The sequence below is a fragment of the Anopheles cruzii genome, chromosome X (assembly GCF_943734635.1).
Source record: "Anopheles cruzii chromosome X, idAnoCruzAS_RS32_06, whole genome shotgun sequence".
NCBI classification, from domain to species: domain Eukaryota; kingdom Metazoa; phylum Arthropoda; class Insecta; order Diptera; family Culicidae; genus Anopheles; species Anopheles cruzii.
Genome location: NC_069143.1, coordinates 6,791,914 through 6,817,812, shown reverse-complemented (window position 1 = coordinate 6,817,812; position 25,899 = coordinate 6,791,914). Strand labels below are relative to the sequence as shown.

At 47.8% G+C, this 25,899-nt stretch overlaps 2 protein-coding genes across 4 annotated transcripts; one reads left to right on the top strand and one right to left on the bottom strand.

The window, feature by feature from the left end:
• The first annotated feature begins 6,536 nt into the window (after window positions 1-6,536).
• LOC128271214 (alanine aminotransferase 1) lies at window positions 6,537-14,575 on the top strand. 2 transcript variants are annotated; one of them, XM_053008668.1, is made up of 5 exons: window positions 6,537-6,627; window positions 8,868-9,475; window positions 9,606-9,695; window positions 11,502-12,588; window positions 12,670-14,575. In XM_053008668.1, exons 2-5 carry the CDS (start codon window positions 9,143-9,145, stop codon window positions 12,816-12,818), a joined length of 1,659 nt encoding a protein of 552 aa, XP_052864628.1. In that variant the 5' UTR covers window positions 6,537-6,627; window positions 8,868-9,142; the 3' UTR covers window positions 12,819-14,575. The 2 variants fall into 2 exon arrangements, with proteins under 2 accessions (XP_052864628.1, XP_052864620.1); XM_053008660.1 differs by having other exon boundaries at window positions 6,555-6,707.
• Window positions 14,576-14,660: 85 nt separating this feature from the next.
• Window positions 14,661-19,512, bottom strand: LOC128271232 (protein-tyrosine sulfotransferase). Of its 2 annotated transcripts, none has more exons than XM_053008686.1 (5): window positions 19,087-19,512; window positions 18,897-19,011; window positions 18,246-18,803; window positions 17,971-18,169; window positions 14,661-17,906 (listed from the first exon to the last, which is right to left on the bottom strand). In XM_053008686.1, exons 1-5 carry the CDS (start codon window positions 19,247-19,249, stop codon window positions 17,754-17,756), a joined length of 1,188 nt encoding a protein of 395 aa, XP_052864646.1. In that variant the 5' UTR covers window positions 19,250-19,512; the 3' UTR covers window positions 14,661-17,753. The 2 variants fall into 2 exon arrangements, with proteins under 2 accessions (XP_052864646.1, XP_052864638.1); XM_053008678.1 differs by having other exon boundaries at window positions 18,897-19,015; window positions 19,091-19,512.
• Between the last annotated feature and the right edge of the window lie 6,387 nt (window positions 19,513-25,899).

Genomic DNA, 25,899 nt, shown 5'->3' with positions numbered 1-25,899 from the left:
GGCGTAGGGCAACATACTAGGCTGTTCAATAAGTTCGTACGGTCGGTAACAAAGAGCGCTGCTACGAGTCTAATTTTTGTTTGTTATATTCGTACACTCTTCATATGAACCTGTGTGAAGTTTCATTTCCATCGGTCACTTAGTTGTTTTTTTACAAGCCATTTAGTACCGACATGTCACAGTATTTTTTACAATGGAAAAAATACAAGTATCGTGCAGTTGATTTAATTTTTATTTTTGAAAGGTTTGAAAGCGAAGGAAAATTATGAATGAATTTTGAAAATATATAAGGACTCTTCGTCTTCAATTAGAGGGTTAAAAGGGGGGTTTCTGAATGGTCGCCTTCAAGACGATCCATGTCAAAAACGTCGAAAAACAGACACGACACCTCAAACCGTACAACAAATAAAGGATATCGTATTGGAAAATCGTCTAGCCTTCACATTGTGCGGTATAACCAATATTTTGACTAAAGTTTTGGGTTCCTAAAAGAGGTTTGCAAAATGGGAGCCGCATTCGCTACAAATGGAACAATGCACCCGTGTCACAAGAGCATTTTGAAAATGGGAAAAATCCATGCATTAACGTTCGAATTGTTGGAGTATCCACCGTATTCAGCAGATTTGACCCCTAGCGACTTCCATCTGTTTTCAGACTCAGAAAAATCATGCGTGAAAAGCATTTTTCATCAAATGATGACATCATAACAGTGGTGGAAGCGTATTTTGAAGCCCTTCCAGTTTCTCACTTCATGGGTGGAGTTTATAAATTGGAGTCTCCTTGGAACAAGTGGATTGATGTTCAGGAAGGCCATACTGAATAGTAAAGTGTATTTTAAACCATAAAAATGTGTTTTGCTTATCGACCATACGAACTTATGGAACAGCCTAGTATGAATGGGTGAAGCTTCGGAACGGACGGCGCAGTTGCAGGTTGCGCAACCTCCGGCAGCCTCCGTCTGGCCTCCGCTGGGCTCCGGATGTCCGATTTGTGAAACAAGCGCCGCAGACGGCTAGACAGTGGACAGCCCTTATAGCGCCGTGGACATTCGCGGCCGGGTTGCATCAGTACCGTCGCTGGCCATATGGTGCTCGGCTTTTGCTCGGGTGTTCCATTTCTGGACGGCGCACTCACCAGCGCACGGCTGAAAATGGAAGCGGCCTCACGCACCCTTGAAGCCGCGCTGCGCCTATGTTTGGAATCTTGGAGTGCGCAACTGCAACTGTGTGTGGCGCCCCGCGTTCGTTGCGTTCCCACCGTTGCGCCGGTGTGACAACGCCGTTCCATTACGGGATGGAACCGCATCTCCCGCGCGCATGAGTCACCCGCATTAGTCGCGTTATCAGAAGAAAGAAACCCGTGCCCGTGGAATCCACGCTGGTGCTGGTGCGTCATGCGTTTCGAAGCGACATTCCGGCGGCTGCTGCCGCCTGTTCCCCGTTTCTCCGTTTTCTTCTGGAGCACTGCTGCATCACACTCTCACCAGGCACCCTTGGGGGGGGTCGCTTAGGCCCGGCCTTACGTCAATGATAAACGATCCGGGCGCGTGCTTAGCCGGAAGAATGCGCCGGAGCCGGAGCACCGGAACGATGGTGAGAATGGTGGTGGTGAAAATGGTGGTGGTGACCCCGGTGTTCTGTTCCCCATCTCACCAATGGTACGAACAATGGCGATGTCGGAGTTTCTGCGAGTGTCGTGAGAATAACTGCACAATCCTTGCAACTGCGCGACGATCGCTCGGCGGCGTCGGGTTTTGCAGCGCCCCCCGTTCCTGAGGTGTGACGGATGGCTTTGGGGTGTGCTGAAGGTCGGAACAGCCGCAGGAAAGAATAATGGCCCTGCGCGGGCGCGTGTGTGTGTGTGTGTGTCGGGGCGAGTAACATAATAAGCCCGGCGCTTTGCTTTCAACTGCGTATAATGGATGAGAAGGCCATCCGCTAATCCGCCTCCCAACGACCACAAACGACGATCGTGGCGGCGGCGGCGACGGCGTCTCTCAGCCGCGGAACGCCCGATGTATCGTCTTACTGCGGGACGCTCGGGGACAAAGACGCCGGGGGACGTTCTGTATCAGGTTCGGTGATGAGGTGCGGTGACGCGCAACACCGACCCTCTAGTCACTAGCTGCCTAGCTCTCTCTCTCTCTCTCTCTCTCTCTCTCGCTCTCCACCCGCCCCCCCCCCCCCCACCCCACTCTCTTTCACTCTGTGAAATGTGGTTGATCGATTGATACCCAAATTGGACCGCACTACTACTCCTAAACACACACACACCAAGGCACCAAGGGAGAGACAGGTAGCGGCGGCGGCGGCGGCCACAACACACTGCGGGAAATACGCACTTTGACACTTTTCGAGTTCGCCGGGGTCGGGGAATGGGGTCTTCGCTTGGCCCACAGGATGAACAAAACCCGAAACCCGGAACATCCGGAACCGCGGCGATCGCGCTATCTAGGAGCCACGGAGGATCCCCGTTGGGAGAGCGTCACTGGAGACTTCTGCTTCTGCTTCTGCTTCACTGACGTGTGCTGTGCTGTGCCGTGAACACGCTGCGCCTCGGATGCAGTGGAAAGCGTGGCCACCGTACGAATGATGGAGAGCGACGGCGTACGCTGGGCTCAATGCGCCCGGCCCGCCCGTCAGAGGTCCACGCTCCACGCTCCGTTCTCGTGCGCTAGTTCTTTCCACCCCTAGGGGCGGAAAGCGAAACTAGATGCCGGTTCCCGCAAACACTAGTACACGGTGCACCCGCCCCTACACAGAATCGCGCTTGTTGCGGCACTGTGCTTGTGGCCCTCTCTCTCTCTCTCTCTCTCTCTCTGTGTTTGTTCCGGTCCCTGTTGTTGCTTTCGCTGGAACGCACGGCGTCGTTGTTACTGCCGTCCGTTGATGACATCGGATGTTCTTCTCGGCCTCGGGTCTCAAGGGCCTCCACTCTTTTCGTTTCATTCCAAAAACAGCACTGATACTTGCCAATCCGTACTTGGCAGCCGCCCCGACGACCGTCCTCATCCTCAATAGTTTTGCGTGAACGTGGAAAGCAAAACTCATCATTGAACTTTCACGGAGGAATTCACAACAAAATAACCATTACAACCCCCAGTACCCAACGCTCGCAACAATGTGCGAACTTTCCGCAAACAAAATACCGTTTTTCTAAAGCCGTGGCGTGGCGACCAGAATCATCAGATGGGCACGAGGAGTTGGCAGGAATGGAAAAATAAGCCCAGTCCAGTCCAGTCCGGAACACCGTGCATTCAATGTACCGGCAGCACAGCAAAGCCGGAGACACGGAGGCATATTTAGGGGGGCCATTTGTTGGCAACTACCCATAATTTATCACACACGACAAGAGTCTGAAACTGAGCAGGAATGCCCCTGTGATTGTGGTGATAAAAACAAAAGGAGCTGGCACCATTGTTGGATTACTTTTGGTTTGTGTTCGCCAGCTGAAGAGATTGGTGCAGAAAGGATAAATCAGCAGGAGCATGCGTCGGTGGTGTATTTAGGGTGATCGATCCGGGGAGGGGTCGTTCCCGTAAGCGAGTGATCCTACAACTTACGAGATTCTACTTCTATAACGGATCTGTCCTCCACCAAGCTTCCGTAAAGAATCCACAAACATCTCTATGACAAACATCTATTTTCGTACGTATATGTTCAGTGTTCAGTAAAGTATACTAAGAAAGTTAAAAGAATCACCAAAGGATACACATTAAACGAAGTAATATCTAATCGTTGCCCTAAGAAAACTGAAAACCGAGATATGTTAGTAGATGATCGTTGTTTAAAGTGCATTTTATTCATTTCTGTTTCATTGTTCGTCATGTTCCTTATGTATTCTGTTACTAGGACTTTCAAATTGAAATAATGAAATAAACTTATTAAATTTAGGATGTTGCTGTTTGTGAATTTCAGAATGCTGTTGTTCTGACAAGTCCTTGTCCTTATTGTGAGATAGGTTTTCGCATGAAACGCTTTGCCACAAACTTCGTACTGGAATTACTATTCGCCGGTGTGAGTGCGAATGTGTTTCTTAAGCTGGGATTGCCGTGCGAATTTGCCAGGCCAACTAGCACATTAATGTTGGTCCTTGTTATGAATTTTCATGTGGGAGCGCAGGATTCCTGCCGCATGGAACGCGTTGCCGCAGACTTTACACATGAACGGCTTTTCGCCGGTATGAATGCGCATGTGATCGTTTAGTCGGGATTGGTGCGCGAATCTGCCAGGGCAATGAGGACACTGCTTGTCCTTGATATGAATTTTCATGTGGACGGCCAGGTTTTTTGCCGCATGGAAAGCTTTGCCGCAGACTTTACACACGAACGGCTTCTCGTCAGTATGCTTCCGAATGTGATCTTTGAGTTGGGGTCGCTCTGCGAATTTGCCAGGACAATGAGGACATTGATGTTGGTCCTTATTATGAATTTTCATGTGCGTGCGCAGATTTTTTGTCGCATAGAATACTTTAGTGCAGATTTCACACACGAGCGGACACTTCTGAAAAAAGATGAGGAGCATGTTACCACCGTTTCGTTACGAAAGCATGAGACATTTCATTATTAGAAGGTTACCTGAGCAAGTGATATGGGATATTCTTGTAGTTTAAGATATTCGGCGAAATCCATCGACGAAATCGACAGGCACTCAGTCGTGGTTCTAAAAAGAAATGCGCTATAACACATATTTACTCTTGTCAACGTCATATTTCCTACAGTCAACTTACTCCGATGATAATGAAGCATTAGACGGATTAGAAGATGCCATTTTTACTCCAAGTATTTGTTAAAGACGAAAGCAAAATTCACCGTATCGCGTGCTAGAAAGGTTATTGTGCATTGAGACGGCTATTTTGACAGCTATTTTGCCGGCTATTTTTGACAGCTTCTATGCTGTCAATCCCGGAGAAAAAGCACGGCTTCTAAACGATGCTGTGAGTAGCAGAAGCTGTCAATTCAATCATTCAAAATAGTTTCCAAACGATACTGCGGTTGTTTAGAACCATTTATATCAGTGAGAAAATCATTATATCAGTGAGACCATTTACATCACTGAGAAGAAATAAGTTTCCGACAGATTTATTCACAACGACGAAGACAGTTGTGAGACAGGGCAGGAAAAATAAACATGTTTCACAAATAACATAGAAACAGAGCTCTGCTTTATGATTAATTAGATTTTTCGAAATGCCGTACCAAACACTCATATAAACCAAGATCCTAGGCATCCGTTGAGGACGTTATCGTTCGAATGAACAAATTGACAGCCTTCAGTAACTCACAGCATCAGTAAGTTACCGTGTGTATGTTTTTGCCCCTGGGTCACATAGAATTTGTCAAAAGTCGTTTAACAATTGCAAATTGGACAAGCGTTCCTCTGTAATAAATTGTTGGTATCGAAATGGCAACTTCAAAGCCGCCTAAAGCCTCATTTTCAGCCGAGCAAGTTGACTCCACTTCGCTGGCAGAAAGTGAGAGGACGGACAGAGAAGACGGATAGACGCTGTTTCCAGTGCAGTAAACGGGGGCATATCGCGATCCGCTGCGACCAGAAGCAAAAAGTGTCCTTCAACTGTGTGCGGGTGTTGGAGTGTTTTGGGTGGGAAAGAGTCCGGAGTGCACACCCTCGAACTCGATCGATGCGTTTCCAAAACGGCGGCCTATCAAACACAAGGAAGGGCGTGAAAACAAGGACTGATCCATGAGGGCGCTACAACAGCCAGCCAGTCAGATAACGATCGGACTTGAGATCGATCTGCTAGCGAGCGGCGGTAGGGCATTGGTCGATAACGAGGATGACGGGATGGGGACTGCATGGTGGCCGATGACCTCTAAACGCTAGGAATCAGAGCGGGAAGTGAATGAAAGCGATCCCGGACCCCGGAAACTAGCCTGAAGTGATGTCATGATGCCATTGAAAGCAGAGGTTCCACCAACAGAGTGCCTGGAACGCGTGGAATTCCCTTCAAGGCCGTAACGGAAAGTTTGTCATTTACAGACACTTTTTCGAGGAAAGGAGTTATGTTCGAGAGGCTGGTGTTGGAGGTATTCGAGGACGCGGTAGAGCACCAGAGTGGAGAGATATGTAGATTAATATTCATTGTGCCGGCCGACCTAAAACGGCAGCCCAGACCGTTGCACCGTAAAATTAGGCGAGTGAAATATTTCACGCGTGTGTCGTTCGAATTCCGTACGTTTCAAGTCGTCTGTAAACAAATGAAGGTGCATCGTTAACGGGACAGTTCGCTTTGTTTTTGTTTGCTTTGAGTGCTGCTCTCCATTTCTGTGCAATAGCCGTATCGCACGCGCTATACATTTTTTGCAAACTCAATCAAACATTATACAACGCCATTGGCGTTGCACCAACGGCATCGCACATTACACCATTTCACGACTACTGACAGCCACGGACGGGTTCGAAAGGGACAGAACGCACCGTTTCGGTAAACAAGTATGCCCCATTGCACTCACTTTTCCGCCTGTCATCCGCCGGAGCAATAGGTACTGGGAAAGCAAAATACATATCGCGGAAACCATCGGTAGCCATAGGGTCAGTCGTGCCATCAGTTGTGCCGAGAAGCCCGCGAGAAAAGTGCTAAGTGCTTCTGTTCGGGAAAGTGCTTCTGGTGGGTTAAGCGTGGGTTCGGCCGTTCATTTGTCGCTACAGTTTTGTGAAACCTTCCCACTTGTGACGTCCCCCAGCCTGGTTCGTATTGGCATCGGTGCAGAACCCCCTAAAGTTTCGCACTAGACGCAAAGTAGGGCAACCCTCACATTTGATAGTGATTAAGCGATTTAAATCGAGCTGATGATATACGGGCGGCGACTGTAACGCATTATTAATTGGAAACGCCACGCCAGCTGCTGTTTATACTAAAATATGTTTCAAAATGTTTCAAAAATTATCCTGTCTACCCTTTGAATGGCTCATCTGCCATCGTGTAATGGCTGCCAACTTCTACCGTTGCAAAACCGCAGCAGTTGCTGATACGACACGTTGACTAGTCCGCAAATTTTTACATCAAAACCCGTTCCGTTCCTGTACAATTCGCTAAATGTTGACATTGCATAACATGCTGCTTTCAGATGCATATCCAACAAGCTCCCTGGTGGTTTTCTTGGAAGTGGCATCGGCCTACTATGCACCGCGGGAGTTCCACCTGGGGCGGCGTGTTTTTGCGGAGGGCATCTTTTGCTCATTTTTAGAATATCTTGACCACCCCTGACCACGCCGCCGCGTACATGCTGCTATACTATGCCAGCGACCGGTGCGGCACAATCTAAAAATATATAGGATCGCTCGCATAAGATTACACGAATGGGTGATCAGATGAGTGTATACCAGATTCGCGGCAACTCTGTAGCCGTTTGTTGTAAAACGGTCGTATTTTTGTTGTTGTTGTTTTACTGTTACCGTTGTCCGTGCCACCAGTCCCTTTTTGGTTGGCACGGGATGCGAATTTTTGATCGGTTTACACTCCCACGCGAGTTCAATCGGGGAGTGTTTATTTTTTTTGCTTCACTCCAAACACAATATAGAAACTTCTTGATTTCTTTTACAAAAGTGAAATTAATTGTTTTTTTAGCCACAGCCTCCTGCGACGTTCGCGCACCAGAATCGGCTTTGGTAGCGAAAAAAAGGAAGAAAAAATTGCGTCAAACCGTTTTCAGCATACCAACGTTTCCGAATACGACTTGAATACGAGCATTCTGATGGTCCAAGATGGTCCCAAAATCATGCCACCAGCCCAAAGTACATGCAATGTGTCCAAACGCACATCATCCGATGAACACCGGGCAAATAAGCGGGGAGCTAAATCATCGTGGTTGAGCTCGTGCCGCCGCCGTCGTGGCGTTTGTTCGTGGTTTTCTTATGTTTCAGTTGTTTGTTCTTGTTGTTATCAGCTAAACAGACAACTCGACCTTATCGCACCGTTATGGTGATCCTTCGTCGTTTGCTCTGGCAGGTAGCGCTAGAAACAATGCTGCTGCCGGCGATCGGGTAGGCACGGGCTGACACGGCCAGCAACGGTCGCAGTCGGTCAATTTATAGTGAATTGGACCACCGGGGGACGTACAGTCGTCGAAATTGGCCAGCTTCAGCATGACTTGTCCTTCCGTCACGTGTGTCCGTGTGTCCCGCTGACACTGACACACACACTGGGTCGGATCGGTTTGGGGTCGGATTATAAAACGAAAGGAAAATACATGTAACATGTAAGCGCAGAGTTCAACGGGAATCTTCCGCGAGGGGAAGGTAAACAAAAAACATATTCAAACTGGATCCTGTAATCGTTTGCCATCACATGCGGCAGAATTGCGGGTCTAAAGAGCAACACGTTACAGCACTCGACACGATCCCGCCTGCCAATCTGCCACTTCATCGCATTCGCACTATATGCCCCCGCCGCCGCCGTCGCCGCCGCCGCTTATCGGATGATGCTCGGGTGGCCCAGATTATTCGCGATAGCGCCGTAGGACGAGGTCCAGTTTGAAAGGTCGTTTTATTTTTACAAAGCCCGATCAGATCACACCATCCGAGGTGTTAGAACATTGCCCAAAAGGTCCCCTTCCCGGGCAAAATGAAAGAGCTAGGTAGCTAAGATCCTCTTGTGTCCCTGATTTCGCGCGTTCTGGACAGTTGATCTTAAGTTGTTGAACATAATTCATTCAGTTATTTTTTTATATTTCAAAATACCATCTCATCCATTCCTCTTTCTTTTATACCCTTTTCCTTTTTTTCTTCCTGCCTGCAATTGTATTGGCTGCCGATCTCATTGTGGCGATTTCATCCCGTTACTATGATGGGGGAAAACACATTTCATGTTGAATCGCTGAACCGACAATCGGCGGTTGTGGATCGCAGCCGGCCAACGCTCGCAAACCGCGTGTAGCACAATCAAGCGACGCAGCTCCGAGCACAAACACACAGAGTGTGCCATAGAAGGGGTAGTGCTAGCAGAAGAGAACGCACCCGCGACCGCTTTCCGGAGAGCGAGCGAGAGCGAGAGAAGCCGGAGCCGGAGAGCACTTGTGGTCCACACCACGTGACCGTTGGACAGAGCAGCAGCAGCAGCAGCGGCAGCAACAGCAGCAGCTGGGAAGCATTTGAAGAGAGTAATACCGAGCGAACCCTACACCATGGCGTTCAGTCTTGCGTTAGCGTTCTGTCAAGGGAGTGCCGCCGTCAATCGGGGCGTTCTGCTTCGGCCCGGAAGTTTAAGAATTGGACGCACGGCATCAACGCTGCACCACCCAAACTGTCCAGCCGCGGCAACAGCAATAAACCGTGCCATCACGTACAGTCAGCAAAAGCAACGGCACCGCACAATGGCAACAACCGCGTGCGCTCAGCAGCAGCATCAGCGATGCGTTTCGATCGACAACATCAACCCGGCGATCAAAACGATGGAGTACGCCGTACGCGGCCCGCTGGTCATCCGGGCCGGAGTAATCGAGAAGGAGCTGGAACAGGTGCGTCGGCGAGCGTCGTCCCGTTACGGGTGGGGTGTGGGGGGGTGGCGTGCCTGTTACATACACAACAACAAACTGAACGGTCATCGATCGATTCTTTTGTCCATTTTTCTCTGCTTGCTCCACTTAGGGTGTGAAAAAACCGTTTAAGGAGGTCATCCGCGCCAATATCGGCGACTGTCACGCGATGGGTCAGCCACCGATTACCTTCATCCGTCAGGTAGGTGAAGTATAGATACTTCCAACTTCCCAGCAGCAGTAACATTCGCACATAAACCGGGTCGCGCGATGTCGTTGTGGCGTTGTACTTTTATTGCCACAGACACAATATAAACAATCACATGGGGTTGCATGGGGTTGGTGTGTTGCCGTGCCGGGCCCCCTCGTATTTAGGAGGCTCTTCACTGATAACCACGTGAGCAAACGAATGGCAGCTGCGCTGGCCATCTCCGGTTTTTGGAACAGTTTTGTCCTTTTCATAGCGCCCGGCTGGCCCGGTTTTTGCTGGCTGGTTTGGGGACCGGTGCTATAACCCGATCCGGTGCACCGGAACCGGTTTTTCTTCAACACTTGTATCTTCTATGTTCTTTCTATTATTTGTTCTATGTCGTCGAAGACAAGTGTTCGCGAGTTCCATGCACATCCGGGATACCAGTTATGTAGTTTAATGTAAAAACGGATGCAGAGATGCCCTAAGATACAGAAACTGGGAAAAAAAATATTGAAAAAGAAGCAATAGCGCCGTAGCAGTAGTTTTATATCCCTCACTGCACGCCGCCTTCGCGCTAAACAAAGCTAGATCCCGTTTCGCGTGTTTAAGTAACGGTTTTTACCCAGACAGCGGAATGTATCTAATTGGTTGCCCATCCTGTCTCCGGCGGGGACAGATTCTCACTTTCGATGCCGGGCGTTATTGCGTCATTTAGCGATTCGTTAATAAAACCGCGGCACCTAGAAGCACGCACACGAGCTCGATGGCGTGACTCTGTTTTATAATTCGCTCATCGTTGCGAAGGACGTCGTTCTACGCTGCGTGCCTGCGTGGATGTTTGTGCTCGGTGTTTATTGTTCGCCCTACACCACCGTTCCGCCAAAAAACGCTCGTCGAAAAAACATTTCAATTGACATCAATTTCAGAATTAATTTTGTTCCTTGGTCTTGGTTGGTGTGCGGCCCATATATCCCATATCACGCCATCATGATGCGCGCCCTGCACCATATAGTGTTGTCAACAACCCGTCGGCACTGCTGCTGTATTGCTGGCAGAGCGAATATAAACGCCGTAGGATTGCCGGAGTATATATTATCTATCGCCGTGATAAACGTGGCAAGTGCTGGCGGTGTCTATTTACTTTGCTGATAAAGCCAAGCGGGTGCCTTTGTTTTTGGTGCATGGACAGACAGGGCATACGATGCTGCCCTCTTAGAAGACGTAACGATTACGCGATCCGGGATGCCAACAACACGACAACTTCATTTGATGCGCTGTCGTTTAGCGGAGTTTTATTTTCTTGTACGTAGAGTTGCTACTGACAGCCATCGCCGCGCTGGTGCGGTGTTGCTAATAGGCAACTGGCTTTAGAATATAGTATCACCCGGTCGGAGTCGCTCCCGGTCTTCTAAACGAGTAAAAAAATACCCTGCCCTTTCCATCGCCTATAGTTTTTAGTCAGCGACGAGGCAAGTCAGAGAATGGTTGACGGCGGTTATCGTCTTCAAACTTGCTCACTCTTAATTGCACACTGGTTTCTTTATTTTCAGCACGAATGATAACTTCTTTTGGTGCCTTTTTCGCACTATCACCATCGTACTTCGATTTTCCATTACGCCACGTGACTCCTCGTGCGTCGAATGGCGCGCAGTAGCACGTTTACGAATCAAGGCAAGCAAGGAAATGTGGCAGTCGAAATGGAAATCGCCGAACGCATTTTCTTCTTACTCTTTCTGCTTCCGTTCGCGAAGTTACCAGCTAAACCGAAGTGACGGACAAACAGTATAAACATTTATTGTCGCTTGCCCGTTTCAGGTACTGGGACTGGTGTCGTATCCACCGCTATTCGATGATCCGAACATCTCGGCCGATGTGAAGCAGCGGGCCCGTGGAATCCTGGATGGGTGCAAAGGAGGGTCGGTCGGTTCGTATTCAGATTCGGCCGGTATCGAGGTGATCCGGCGGCACGCCGCCGAGTACATTGAGCGCCGCGATGGTGGAATTCCGTCCGACTGGCAGAACATTATCCTATCGGCTGGTGCGTCGGGCGGCATCAAGGTGCTGATGTCACTGCTGCGCTGTCCGATCGATGGTAAGAAGCCGGGTGTCATGATACCGATCCCGCAGTATCCACTCTACTCGGCCACGATCGCCGAGTTCGACATGGAACAGATTGGCTACTACCTGGATGAGTCGAACAAGTGGGGCCTGGACATTGCCGAACTCGAACGGTCGCTGGCGGAGGCTCGGAAGATATCGGCGCCCCGCATTTTGGTCGTGATCAATCCGGGCAACCCGACCGGCCAGGTACTGTCGCGCAGCAATATAGAACTGATTATAAAGTTTGCGCACCGTGAACGGTTGGTGCTGTTCGCGGACGAGGTGTACCAGGACAATGTCTACGAAGCCGGCTCGAGTTTCCACTCGTTCAAGAAAGTGATGACGGAACTGGGCGAACCGTACAGTAAAATGGAGTTGTGCAGCTTCATGTCCTGCTCGAAGGGCTACATGGGCGAGTGCGGCATCCGCGGTGGGTACGCTGAAATTGTCAACCTGTGCCCCGACGTACGCACCATGCTGCTGAAATGCATCTCCGCTCAGCTATGCCCGACCACGGCCGGGCAGGCTGTGATGGACTGCGTGGTAAACCCGCCGCAACCGGGCGATCCTTCATACGCGTTGTTCGCGAAGGAAAAGAAGGCCGTGCTCGATTCGCTACGGGAGCGAGCGGAGCTTGTCGCGAACACCTTCAACTCGATCGAGGGCTTTTCGTGCAATCCAGTGCAGGGCGCGATGTACGCATTCCCACAGATCCGCCTACCGCCGAAGGCGATCGAAGCAGCCAAGAAGGAGGGCAAACCAGCCGACACGTTCTATGCATTCCAGTTGCTCGAAGAAACAGGTAAACGTCCAGCTCGTATTAGATTGTTTTGCTCTTGCGCTTTCACGACAACTCTCCATTTCCCCATCCATTTTCGCGTAGGTATTTGCATTGTGCCCGGATCTGGGTTCGGTCAACGCCCCGGTACATATCATTTCCGCACCACAATTCTACCGCAGCCGGCAAAACTAAAGGAGATGCTCGGGCTGTTCAAGTCCTTCCACGAGAAGTTCCTTCAGAAGTACAAGTAAACCGCGTATGCGCCCACCGGTGGCCCATTCATCACAAACAGCCTTCTCAACCCAGACCAACCATCATCTGCTTCAGGAGGACGGACGACTTGTGGCGCACATGGGGATAGCACGTCGGGTTTAAGCCGGGTCTTAGAAATAGAACGGTTAACGGCACCGTTGCTCGGAAGAGCCTGGTTGCCTGGAAAACTTTTGGCGCAATCAAAATTCGTAGAATAACGAGAAAGGGAGGCGGCGGCAAGCGCGGTAGGAAATATCGAGATAATTCCAAAACAACAATATTAACTGCAATAAAATTGCATGTTTTTAGTTTTCGTATTGTAAATGCATAGCAATGGCGTGCCGCACATCACATATTCACGTTGTAATGCGCCTCTAAGTAACGCTATGCTAACGAGCGCTTGGCATTGCTAAATACTATTTCATCACTATCGCAGTTAAGTTTTGGGAAAAAGGGTATTCGACCAATGAATTAGTTGCGTACTCGACAGAATATCATTTATTGCGACCAGGCGACAAAGCGCTTATTGAATCAAATCGTTCCCACATATTCTCTGAGTGAACGGAAACGTTCCTCACTTTGCAGAGGACTGTTCTTTTATTTCGGTATTATCAAATACTCACTGTGCACCAGTAGATGCTAAAGAAATATGATTTGCTGCAATTAAAAACTTGAAAGAAAAATCGTGTACTTAAGTTAACAGAGTAGCTTCGCTGTGTGTTTGTTTTTCATCGATGGAAAACTATACTACCTGATTGTTCACGTGTTCACGTTACATGATTATTGCTAACGAAATTCAAAACAAACAGCCAAATCGTTTTGCAGACCAGGCTTGAAAACGGACATAACAAAGCGAAACCAAAAGACGAATAATGCGCAAAGGGACGTTGATTTCTCGGATGTTTGATGTTGTTATAAGGTATACAAAAAGCCGTTGTCGAAAGCAAATATCAAAGCACAGTAGGGGAAGTGTAAGATTTAACTGTAGCGCAGTTGTACGATTGAATGTGGTAGGATGTGCGTGGGAGAGGGTGAGTAACCATACGTCGTACATATGCAAAAGTAATACTACCACTACATATATTGCTTCGGGTAGTTCACGTGCGTGCCACATCTTTCGAAGCATGTCGTCATAATTGTTGAAGTTGAAGATGATAACGATGATGATGAGTATGCTACAGCGATAAGTCGGAGGATGTTGAATGAAAATCGAACGCTTGAGGAAGAAATAATTGGTTAACTAGTATTGGCCCATTGGCACTCGAATTGAAGCCGGAGCGAAAAATGACAATAATTTTTTACTTATCAACGATAGCGTGTACGGTTTTTTTTTCGTTTGTTAGAAAGGTCTATCGACGAACAGCAATAAAGAACGAATGTCAACTGAACTAATGCACTAGATACGCATATGATCGTCCGTAAGGCTGAAAAGCTAAAATTGTTCGTTTATTAAAGGGATTTCGAATCGAATGTTGGTTGATCACAAGAAGCCGGTTGTTTACCGGATTGATGTGCTAAAGGTTGCTATATTTTGTTCCGTTGTTTGAACTTCCCAAACGCAATTTTAAACCAGCTCATAAAAGTCGTTGTAAGCATCATACCATCTGCCATCATCAACAATTCATGCAAAGAAATGAATCGACCCAATTCAACTAGTTTACCATCGAGAATCCGTCAGTCACAAACACAGATTTTAATATAACTGTGGTTCGTCCCGTGCATTATAACAAAAACTTGTTTCAATAAAACGAAGTGTACCGTATAACTTGTGTTGCTGGTATTTGATTTTTATTCCGACCAAGCGTATTACTACCGTGCAACTGTACGGCAAATATCCTGCAAACGTTGTGAGACTCTTCATTTTACCTTCATATTCATCATATAATTCGGACCGAAACATTTTCGCCAAACCTACATATATTTTGACAATGACAATGTATTAGCTCTCTAAGAACTACCAGTTTTACAGAAAAAAGGGTTTTTTACAGCAGTTCAAAAAAGTTCAATAGAACATATACGATGTCTGGCAATTAATTTTCCCAGACTGTTACTGAAACATTTTTATTTCGAGTTTTTTTTTTAAATTTCCTCCTTCAGTGTACCTCTCCTTTCGCAGCTCTACACCGCTCCGTGTAAATGTTCCACGATGTAACGCTACAGGTCATCTTTCAACGGACGAAACGAAACTACTCGGCGCCACTATTCACCAAGTTGCGCCGAGTCTTGTTTTGTGCCCTGTAATGACTCCTGGCGGGTGCGTTACACGGAGGAACTGTCGCAGAATGCTAAGTCTGGTGGATAAGACGGGTATTCCATAACGGGATCGGGTTTTTGACCGAAGCTGCCGTTGACATAGTGGGTGTTGTGAGCCGGTGCGTTGTCTTGATAGAGAACCCAGTAGTTCTTTTTCCACATCACTGGTAACTTTTTGTCTCATTGTTTCTTTATTAAAGCCCACATGCTAATACTTAAACCCAACAATGGCCCTAATACTTGAACAATGATTTTTTTTTATTATTTCCGTCTCTTTTTGGAGTAGTCAAGCCACTTTTTGAAGTCACAGGCCACCCGGGGCGCTTATCATCTTCAACGTCGTCCCAACGTAACGTCCTTAAAACGTTTGTACCACTAAACAATTGTGGCACGGGGTAGGCAATCTTCCCCGTAAACCCTGCTCAAAGTTTCATAACTTTTCCGTTTCATAGTTCCGACACGGGCTTTCGAAGTTTTAACAACATTCACTCTTGGTTCAATTTTTTGTCCAACATTTTTTCGGCACGAGCAAAATTTTCATCTTCATTAGTCAATGCCCACAAGGAGCGTGTTGTACACAGGAGCATGAAATTTTTACTGAGGGGTCAGTGGATATAAATGTTCACCAAACCCCTTCATTATTCTGGCTGCGCTGGTCTTTTTTCTGAATTAGAAAGGCTAAAAAATGAACACAACTCGTAGTAAACGGCGAAACCCATTGCGTATTGTCACTGTGCGGCCAATACATAATAGACTCCTAGTGAAGTGCTTCCAAGCTCGGATGTTGATCAGGTTTACTAAAAAACGAATCGTTTCAATAATGGCGGCATTGGTAATTGTGTTTCTCAAGATAACAATTCCTGATGTTTAATTTTCAATACTCTCCCTAAGGTTGATATAAAGTATAGTAACGTCGGAGTAGTCTGTCAATTGGTCGACGATAGTTTCGTTGTGCAGTTCACGCTCGCGGCATAGAAAACTCTGGAATGTTTCAATAAAAATGTAAACTCAACAAAACTCCGAACTAAATATTCTAAACGAATTTCTTCTGCTCGCATCTGCTTTCTAATGCGTTTTCGTGAATTCCTCCCATGAAGCGGATCGTAGCAAAAACCCGAATACCGCACTACTAAATTTGTCTGTAGTTTTGGCATTAGTTTCGTTTGTGTGCTTTGCTTTGTTGCTATCGATTTATTGAATTCAAGTGAACATTTTAAAATTATCACTACACTGGTACCGTACTGTACAACGCTTCCGTTTCTTGCGTCTTGCGAGGAGCAAACGTTCAAAGTAAAACCAGAAATCAAAGATTTCTGTGATCTAGATTGAGATTTGTGTTCAAAAAAATTTCGGTTCACTAAACTCCAATGTTCCTGCCATTCGGATGAACATTGCTCTAACCGTAATATTCCATACCAGATCATATTATATTCTGCCTGCTAGTGATTGTTTCATTGCGTGTGGTTCACGAAACGTATGCCGTTTGCAATTGGTACTTATGTCTATTTGCCTTTGCGTTTGTTTATAAGCGCATTCGATCAGTTAGGGTGGGTTGCTAACCGTGGATCTCATTTCCAACGTACCGACAAACTCATATACGCCACCAGGTCTTCTTTTTTTTGCTTTTGTTATTGCCTGGTTATAGTCCATATAAAGAGGCGCTCGATTGCAATATAAATTTCCTAACTGTATATGACTACATGACTAACGATGTGCGTTGTAATGTGTATTGTTCATTGTTTCGCGTTGTACGATTCAATATTGCGTTTTTTATTTCTTGGGTTGGCGCTTAGATTTTTAATTGATTGCCGGTTGTCTAACCGGTTGTCCCAATTTCCTAGTTTGCAGTCTTTTTAACACATATATTTGCCTATCGGTTGCACTATCTGCACATGTATGTGGGACATCACTCACATTCTACTGTGGCGATTGACTCAAAGGGTTTCTTTAGCAATGGTAAGCTATACAATACAAACAGTTATTCACCCCCAGGTCAACTAGAGATGAAAATCGAGGGAAAGAAGATGAAACAAAATTTCTCCGTGTTTCGTTTCCTTCTTCTTTCCGCTACTAAGGAAGGTTGCTTTTAATAAGACTTTTGTGGTTGCAAAAATCTTGCTAGGTAAAATTTTAAAAATAAAACTGAAGAAAGCATACTAGTGTGCTTTTATACTACCGTTTACGATTTGCTAGTGTGTGTGTGTTTTTAAATATAAATATTAGACATAACATTTGAACTAACCACCAGACGGATGATGTAAACAACAACATTGAACAAACGCGGCGGGTTTTCCATTATCTCAGTCACTATCCCGGGTTTTTCGCTTTAAGTTATTAGTGTTTCCGCGTTCGATCGTTCAGTTTGCTTCACTTTGTCTTACTACTACACTAACTTCTTGGTTTTGCGATCAGTGGTTTTTGTTTTTTTATCTTTTTCGTACAAAATTTGCAAACAAAACTAATAAAAAAAAACAAGAAAACAGGATATTGCTGCTAGCGATGGAGTTGCTGGGCACGCGCAGAAACGAAGCCGTTTCTACATTGTTCGTTTCTTCGCAGCTTTATTCCGTGGTAAAAAAGGTTCCATTTTACCTTCATTTCTTTGGGATGCTGCTATGCAGTCGCTAGAGAAAGTAAGGTGCCTCTCCTACAAATTACAACCGCTCTTCGTCCAATCCCCATCACGTTTTGCGATCCTTGCTGCCGTCGCCGTAGTCGTCTTCATCGGCACCATTCAGTCTGTGTGGGTGCTCGTGCTCAGCGTTTACACCGTGCGCATCCCGATCTAGTAACTCCTTCACTCGATGTTCCCACAGTTGCGAATTCGATCGTACCTAAAACAGGGTGCCTTTAGTCGGAGCCGGACACCTAGCCTCAGAAACATCGGGGGTATCTCACCTTGTAGGTGTTGTCTTGCACGTACGTGTCCGGTATGCCGTAGTCGGGTGGGTTGGCATACGGGTCGTAGCCGAGCACCGAAAGCATCGGGGCCACGTCGGCCATCTCACGTACCACGTCGTTCGGTATTTTGCCAACCCACTTGGAGAGTGCTTCTAAATTGACCGGTTTGATCACTTGATCCGAAGAACGTTCCACCCTGCAGTGCAAAAGAGCACGAAACCGTATTCAATAGTCAGGGATTACTGCCCCGGAGGATGAATGTGCAAACATACTTCGACAGTGCGACCCCATTCTCCTTGTTGATAAACTCCTCGTGGTGAAGCACTGAGTCGTTCCAGGGGATGTCGAGAAAGTGTAGAATCTTTCGCATCCACACCTCCGGGTGCAACACCAGTTGTTCGTAGTACACCATCATGCAGCGTTCGCTGCCGATCTCCTTGCACTGTTCATGCATGGTCTGGATGGCTTGGTTCCACTTGGTCAGACACTGCCGATAGCTGGTCAGATCGAAGCCGGTGATCGTGACCTTGCGCGAGATAATCGAGTGCACGGTAGCACGCCCATCGCGCACCATGAACAAAAACTTAGCCTCCGGAAACAGCTCTATCACATACGAACCCATCTTGAGCGTCAGCGGATCCTTGTTGCACAGGCGAGGCGCCGGATCGCCGTGCTTAGCGATGATCTCGAGACAGAACTGCGCGATGGCACCGTTCAGCACTTCCTTGGTGATGCCAGCCTCGACCAGCCGGACCGACTCCTTCTCCGATTTCATCCAGTGCGACCGAAGTTGGAGAATACGCGGAATGACGCGCGTTTCCTGTCCGCAGCTGCATAGGGATAGTGAAACAACAGCAAAGTCAACGACGAGATTCGTAGAGGTAGAGCTAGATACGAGCGTCGGGACCTTCTCCTTAACATACCGCACTTCTGGATGAGCATCAAGCATCGCGCGCATCAGCGTGGTACCGGATCGTGGCACACCTCCAATAAAGATCAGGGGCATGTTCCGATGGTACCGGTAGCCATTGTCAGAGCCTCCCTGTGAAGCAGTGATTGAATGAATTAGACAGATATGCTCACCATTCCACGAAAGCTCGTGCAGTCGTCGACCCACCTCGTCATCGCGCACCATGTAGCCCAGCTTCCCGTCGTCTCGTTTGTCGCCCCAGCAGGACATCCCGAAGTTTGTCCAATTCCAGCAAAGGATCACCACGGATAGGACAGCCGCGGCCGTTAGTAGCAGTTTGCGGTTACGCAGCATTAGGCGCATCATTGGCTTATCGTGCCTGGTCTAGCTTGCTTCGTTTGTCCCCTTGGCCACTTGACCACACTTTTGCCTTAATTCTATGCGTTGTAGTAGGTCTGTTCAAATTTATGCTTGCCCGTGTTGCAATGTAATAATTAAAGGATCGAAGGACTGTACAATGTACTATTGGTTCCAAGCCACTTTACGATCATTAAAATGAGCAACACATAAGATCAGGGACCGATGTCAAGACAGATAGAGTAGTGCTACTCAAATAGTCAAATAGTAAGATATCGATACTTCGGTAGGTTTTTAGTGCCTCCGGAGGTGCAGAATGGCGATTTGCTATAGCTCCAACGTTCCAACGTTTGGTGGGAAATACAAGCAATGACAATATGGTTGTCGCAGTGCCCTCCTATCGCGGTGTCTAACACTTCCGCTTGTCGTTGCATTAACGGAGGTGTCGATATGTGTTTTTTGTCTTTCAAATATTAAATCACAAAACTTCACGCTTGGCGTAAAAATATGTGGGGTCCAGTTTGCGATCTGCTTCGATGCTACTCCCGTAGCACCGCATGTTGAGTGGGCGTAATGTTCGAGTGCATCGTTCGGATATGTTGGTCCGCCACCAGCAACCTCGCCTGGCGGGACGATGCAGGAACCGATCGATCGAAGTACCGTCGTACGCAGCTTAAAATTGGGTCCAAACCGAAGAACTCAAAGCTATCGCTTCTTCGGAAAAATATCGGTGCACGTCTGCTTCTTTTCTTTCGGCTCTCTGCAAACCCTTTTTGATAACACCCGTATCGAAAGAAAGGGCTGTGACGAGACAACGAGAAGCAACAGTTGCTAGTTGAAGGTGATCTCACGGGTCAGATTTCGCCGCGTCCATTCCGTTCCCGCCCTCCGATCCTTCGAGGCGATTGGACCCTCGGATATTCGTTCCTTCAGGAACCATGCGCACGTGCGAGGTTTTTCGGTCTTCGTTTGTTTAGCCTTACTCGCCACTGTCCAGAGGAGTATCAGGAGCGATGAACTTTTGGGTCTAATTTTCGTTGCTTACAGCCCATCTGACGTCATCGGATGTCGCGCGAAGTTTGGCAAAGCACCACAGTCCGCACTACCGCCCTACGGTTGCTGCAGGCACCGCGAGTCAACCCGACCCGCATTTAGCAATCGAACGATAAAAAGCCGATTCTACCGTATCGGCCACTTACAACGCAGTCGCGGCTACGGTACTGGCCGACCGAAATGAACTGGTTTTTGTGCACCGCGACACCGTTAGAAATGGTTACCGTATTCCTCGTGCTCCCGTCTCTCCTGTTGACCACATTCGTCATTCGCCGGATCCGCGAAAACACCATCCAGACACGGCAAGCGACGAATCTTCGTAGGTGGCTTGGAAAAGAAAGAACGACATAAAAGAAACATTACTCATTTTCGCCCAGTTGTCAGAAAGCATATGCTTGTCTACAAACATGAGACCTCATAAGATCGTCGGGTTCTGATATCATGGACGGGGTGGTAATGAAAAAACCGTCTACACCGGCCCTACCCATGCAACGATCTGTTGCTGCTGCCTATTTTTAACGACAGTCTGTTTGCCTATCGTCCGATTCTTCTTTTCCCGTGTGATGTGCGCGCTCGTTTTTTCTCTCACACTTATGCGTTTGTAACAGAACTCTCTTTCGGGTTGTGTTTCGTTTCGGGTTGTGCGTTTGCACACCATGTTGAGGCCATTTAAATGATGCCCTAACGTCTACAAGATTTGGGTACCGTTTCGTCCCGAATTCCACTGTACACAGGTGATTGCTGCTGCTGCTACTGAAGATCTGCGTGAACTTATGTTTGCCCAGTGCCCTTCGGATGTACCGTAATCTTTTCGATATGTTTCCACGTTCCCTAAAACTAACTTTCGTTTCTGCTGCCGAGGGTATATAAATTTTGCCACTTTGGCATCTCTGTAGAGTCGACCGTTTTCCAGCAAGTACCGTCCTGCTCAAGTTTCGTCTCAGAACGATGCTAATGGCCGTGCAAACAATCGGGAAGTGTCCATTCCACTGTGGCATAATGCCGATTCCACAAGACAACACGTAAAATGGGAGGCAAGAAAGTAAAGTCCACGTCATCTAAACAAGATGCTCAGGCTCAAGTGCTTACTAGCAAAAGTGGAACATGGGGTTTAACATATATATAATGAATATATTTGTTTGACGCAATAATAATGTAAATTATCCGCGTCAATTTTATTTTCTGTTTTGTAACGTATCATTGCAGGTAACTGAAGGTAGGGAAGTAATTGAACTGCTACTTCCAGATGGACCCAGTCGATACGCGAAGCTTATGACACAAACAGCGGTTTCGAGAAATATTGTGTGTGACTCACGGACGTGAATGATGGTTTTGACATTTCCTTATCTTTCCCATATGGTGCACCAGCTGCACCCACGCAACTAATTGTAATCCTACTCGTGACAATCGAAACGCGATGTACCCACGGAAAAGCTACATGGTATCGATAGCCTGGCCAAACGGGGCGGTGCTGGTAGTGGCAGAAACATGTAAAACTACACCTTTTGCCTCTGTGTGTGATAATTCAACCAAAACAACATTATTTTCCATCATCAAGCGACAGTTTGTCAGGAAGATTACATTTTAAACGGGGGTGCCCTTTTTCTAATCGCGGAAGCTGCATGGCGCTGTGATTATTTTCCAATTTCGACCCCCTGTAATGATCGGAATATAGCACGTAGCATCATGTTAATGTTTCCATTAATTTAGGGCTCATCGAATTGCCAACGTTCGTGAGGAGGGAAGGGAAGTAATTGACGTGTGCACACAGCGACGAGGCAATACATTCCATTAACTCTTTTCTCAGACCTTTAATAAATTGTTTTGTTGGTCTGTTTATATTGTGCCCTCACGCGTTCGCATAATGTCGTGGACGAATTCTGGCATTGGATACTCCCGAAAACGACAGTAAAGATGAGACACGACCAAAGGAAAAGAGAGTAAAAGATAAAATGAGAGAGAGGCAGATAAAGAGAGGCTCAGATAATTGATGAAACATCAGGGAAAAAATATGATACATCAATGATGTCTTGGGCAGGCATTTTGCCATATAGTTCAGTAAACCCAATCAAGTTGTCAATCCAATGGGAACGTCATACACATCTCCTTACAGTACCATCACACCGGCCATCCTGTCTCTTCCGAAGACAGCCACCTCGATGGGATTGTTTTTCTGGGAATCCATTTGCTCGCGTCTCACCAACCAACAACTTTGCAGTTGGCGTTTGAGCGGTTAATACGAAGACTACAATCATTTTCTTCGTCACTTTCCTGACTTTTAGATGCCGTCTTTAGGTGGCTATCAATCAATCCTATCGCGAAGCCGAATTATATATTGTATTGTGACGTCGCTGGTTGGGGTAGCCGTGCCGCACGTGCAAGGTTTCGTAGGCAATCTTGACAGGTTATTAGCATCATCGATGAAGCGATAGCGACTGGCGATAGCGACCGGAAGTAAGGCATGGCGCGAATGATGCTGAATTAATCACAAACAGGCTCGGCAAAACTAGGGCAACACATCACATCAAGAGACCAAGGTGGTAAGATATCACGAACATGCATTCACAAGTCCAGGGGTGATCGGGGCGATTGGGTGGATTTGTGAAAATTCGGGTTCTCTGAGCGAAGCCGCCGTAAAGCTCCCGGTTTCCCTTTTTTTCGCTCATTGCGGCCTACGGCGGTTCGCGCTGTTACTCCCTCCATTATGATTCGCTTCAATCTCTGTCACATGTAAATTTCCCTCTTTTCTTCGACGTCCTTTGTAAAGAGCGTTGCTTAGGGGGTTGCTCAAAATCCGGAAGATCCTCTCGCAGCACACAGTTCACCCAGGATGATGTCTAGTGCTTTAATACCCTGTATGACCTCCGCTGACCCCGTTTGCGTCATTCGCCAAAGAACTTCAAGACGCAGTAGGTGCCGGGATCAAACGCTGATAACGAACAGCGTTGCGTGAAGGACGCGACGTTGGATGCTGCAATACGATGGCGACATCCAGCGTCTCGGAAGTAATTTGGATGTTGTGGCAGGATTTTCATTAATAATTCAACACTCTTCCCCGCTACATTAGAGCGTTCGCCCGGGGAGAGTTCCCCCCGTTGGCCGAGAAAGTGCGTCGCAATCGTTCGTCCGTCTGTTCCGCACAGTACGGTATTGGGTTCGCCCAATTGTGAACGTTAAACCTTGCAAAAACGACCACATTTTATTGACGTCGCCAATAATGGCGAAAACAGATGGAGTCCACAACGGCGTCCGGCGACGTGGCGACGTGCGATGACGATCGTCACAGCATCTCTGGTCGATTCTGTGCCGCCGCTTCCGCTCACGATCTTGTCAGCAGACGCGCAAAGTAGCGGCAAACCTGTTGGCATGCTAACTCCTTTGCCGAAGTACACCGTACTTCACAGGCAATATTTGAGTTTTTTTCAAATATTGCCGTCGAATTGAAGTCCCGGGAACTGGCGCCATCTCACAAAAAGGTTGTTAAATGAACATTTGCATTTGTGGTGCAAGCCGTACCGACGTACCGCCAGCGCGAAACTCTATGATCCTAAACGAAGCTTCCTATTTGCTGCCGGTAGTTTACGAGCGACAGAGCCGAGCTAAGCTGCAAAGTCAAGCATAGTTAGTAAAGCCAGAATCGAAAAGATGTGACAAGTGCAGTTTTTTCTGCTTCGAACCATCCGGCCGCTGCGCAAACCATGAGCGGCTTATAGGTAACATTTCACCACGGAATAAAAGGCATATTCTTCAGGTCCCCATCGCAAACGTCTAAAGGCAGTATCGGAGGGAGGCCAACGGCGATTAGAATTAGCGGGTCACGGGTTTCGAGCGTGATAACGCGATGGGCAGCAGCAGCCGTGGCCGTCAGTTGTTAGAAAGTAGAAAACGGACCCCAAAACTCTGCCGATGTGGCTACATCCGCAACCCACCGATCACCGGTAATCGGCAGAAAACGAGTTGTTGCGTGTTAACGGTTCTGGGACCCCGCGACCCAATCGGATCCCAAGCAACCGAAACTTCAAGTACGTGTTCGCCCCCCGCCTGCCTCTTCACTTTAACGAGAGTTCCCTTGTTTGATTGTCGTCCAGTGGGTTTGATCCAAACGGGCGGTGGGGGAGTAACAAGAATGCAGGTGCCCAAAGGGGCGAGGGGGGGAGGGTGGGTTTAGTTACCAGAACTAAAGGTCAGGGGCTCGGGCCGTGTGTTTTCTTTCCATCGTTCTTCGATGCCAACTTATTGCCAAGTTGGTTGACTGGATGGTTGATTAGAACGTTTGGTTGATTGATTGGCCGTTTTGACTGGCGAGTAGATTGTGTTCACTTGGCGCTAGTGAGATCGCATGTTTCTCATGCTGTTGCCAGCAGAACTTGACTCGAATGCAAATCGTTTTGTTCGAACGAGGAATGCGGCACCAAGCACCCGTATGAGCCGTATGTAAATTTACCCTTTGGTGCGCTGTAATAAAATTACACAAAATTCTTTGCAACAGTTCGTTTCCACCACCGGAACCGGAGATGTTCCCCGTCACCAGCTGCTTCAACGATTACAGTTTACTCTGTACTCTCTGTGTTTTGTCAATGAATGCTTGCTTCGTCATGCACAGAGCTCCTTCTCGTTCGGTTTCGTCGCGTGCGCTCTTTTGGCAACGCCAGGCAATTCCTTGGTGGGTGCATAAGGAGCCTTCTTCCTTTGTGTGGGTTCTGTGTGCATGTGGGAAGCCAAAAACCAAAAATCCACCAGGGGCGCCATACCCAGCGGTACCTGTTAGCCTGTGTCCTGCGCCCGACAGGGATGTCTGGGTTGCTACGGAGCGATGGGAATTTCTCGCGTCATCCGATATGGCTCCCTCGCTCCTAACTCAACCTATCCTCTGCGGCTCCCCTCAAGCCTTTACCGCTTGTAGAGCTTCTTCCGACGACTAACCGTTTCGCAGGAAACAGGAACAGGACCGCTTGGAGAGATATTGCAGTAGATGGAAGGCAGCACTTGCTGTTTGTTCTAGTAGTGGCTCGCTTCCGTGTCGCCTTTTGGCAAAAGGGCAGCGCATTCTGACAGCGTAAAGGACTACGTTCGAAGGGGCTGCGACCGAGCTAATGCGGTTCCAGGTTTGGTACCTGTTGGTGTCTCGTTCGCTGACACCGTGGAATAACTCAATAAACAGCGCGCCCAGCGCGACCATCTTTCCACGTTCCTGATAAGTGCAAAACCCGCCACGGGAAAGTCCGGAAAAGGGGAACCAGCGACCCGGGATCCGAGCGCACCTAAATTTAACCCATGCTCTCCGTGCGCGTCGTGTATGACAAATCACCACTGACCATTGTTGGTGCCGAGTGGTTGCCGTTTGCAGTCGGACCTACCCGATTTTGTGTCGGTTTTTAATTGCTGACCGAGTGCTGGCGGGTGATCTGTCGTGCCCGTCTGGAGCAAGCCGTGGCAGCCGTTCCTACTGCTGCTGGTGCTTTTTTGTCACCAGCTTCTTCACACAGAGACACATGCGGGATGCGCGCAAACGTTAACACCACACAAAGAATGACGCGGGCGTGCGTACGTTTGATTCTTTTCACTTACAGAGCAAACGAAACGGGCGGGATGTGAACAAAACAATA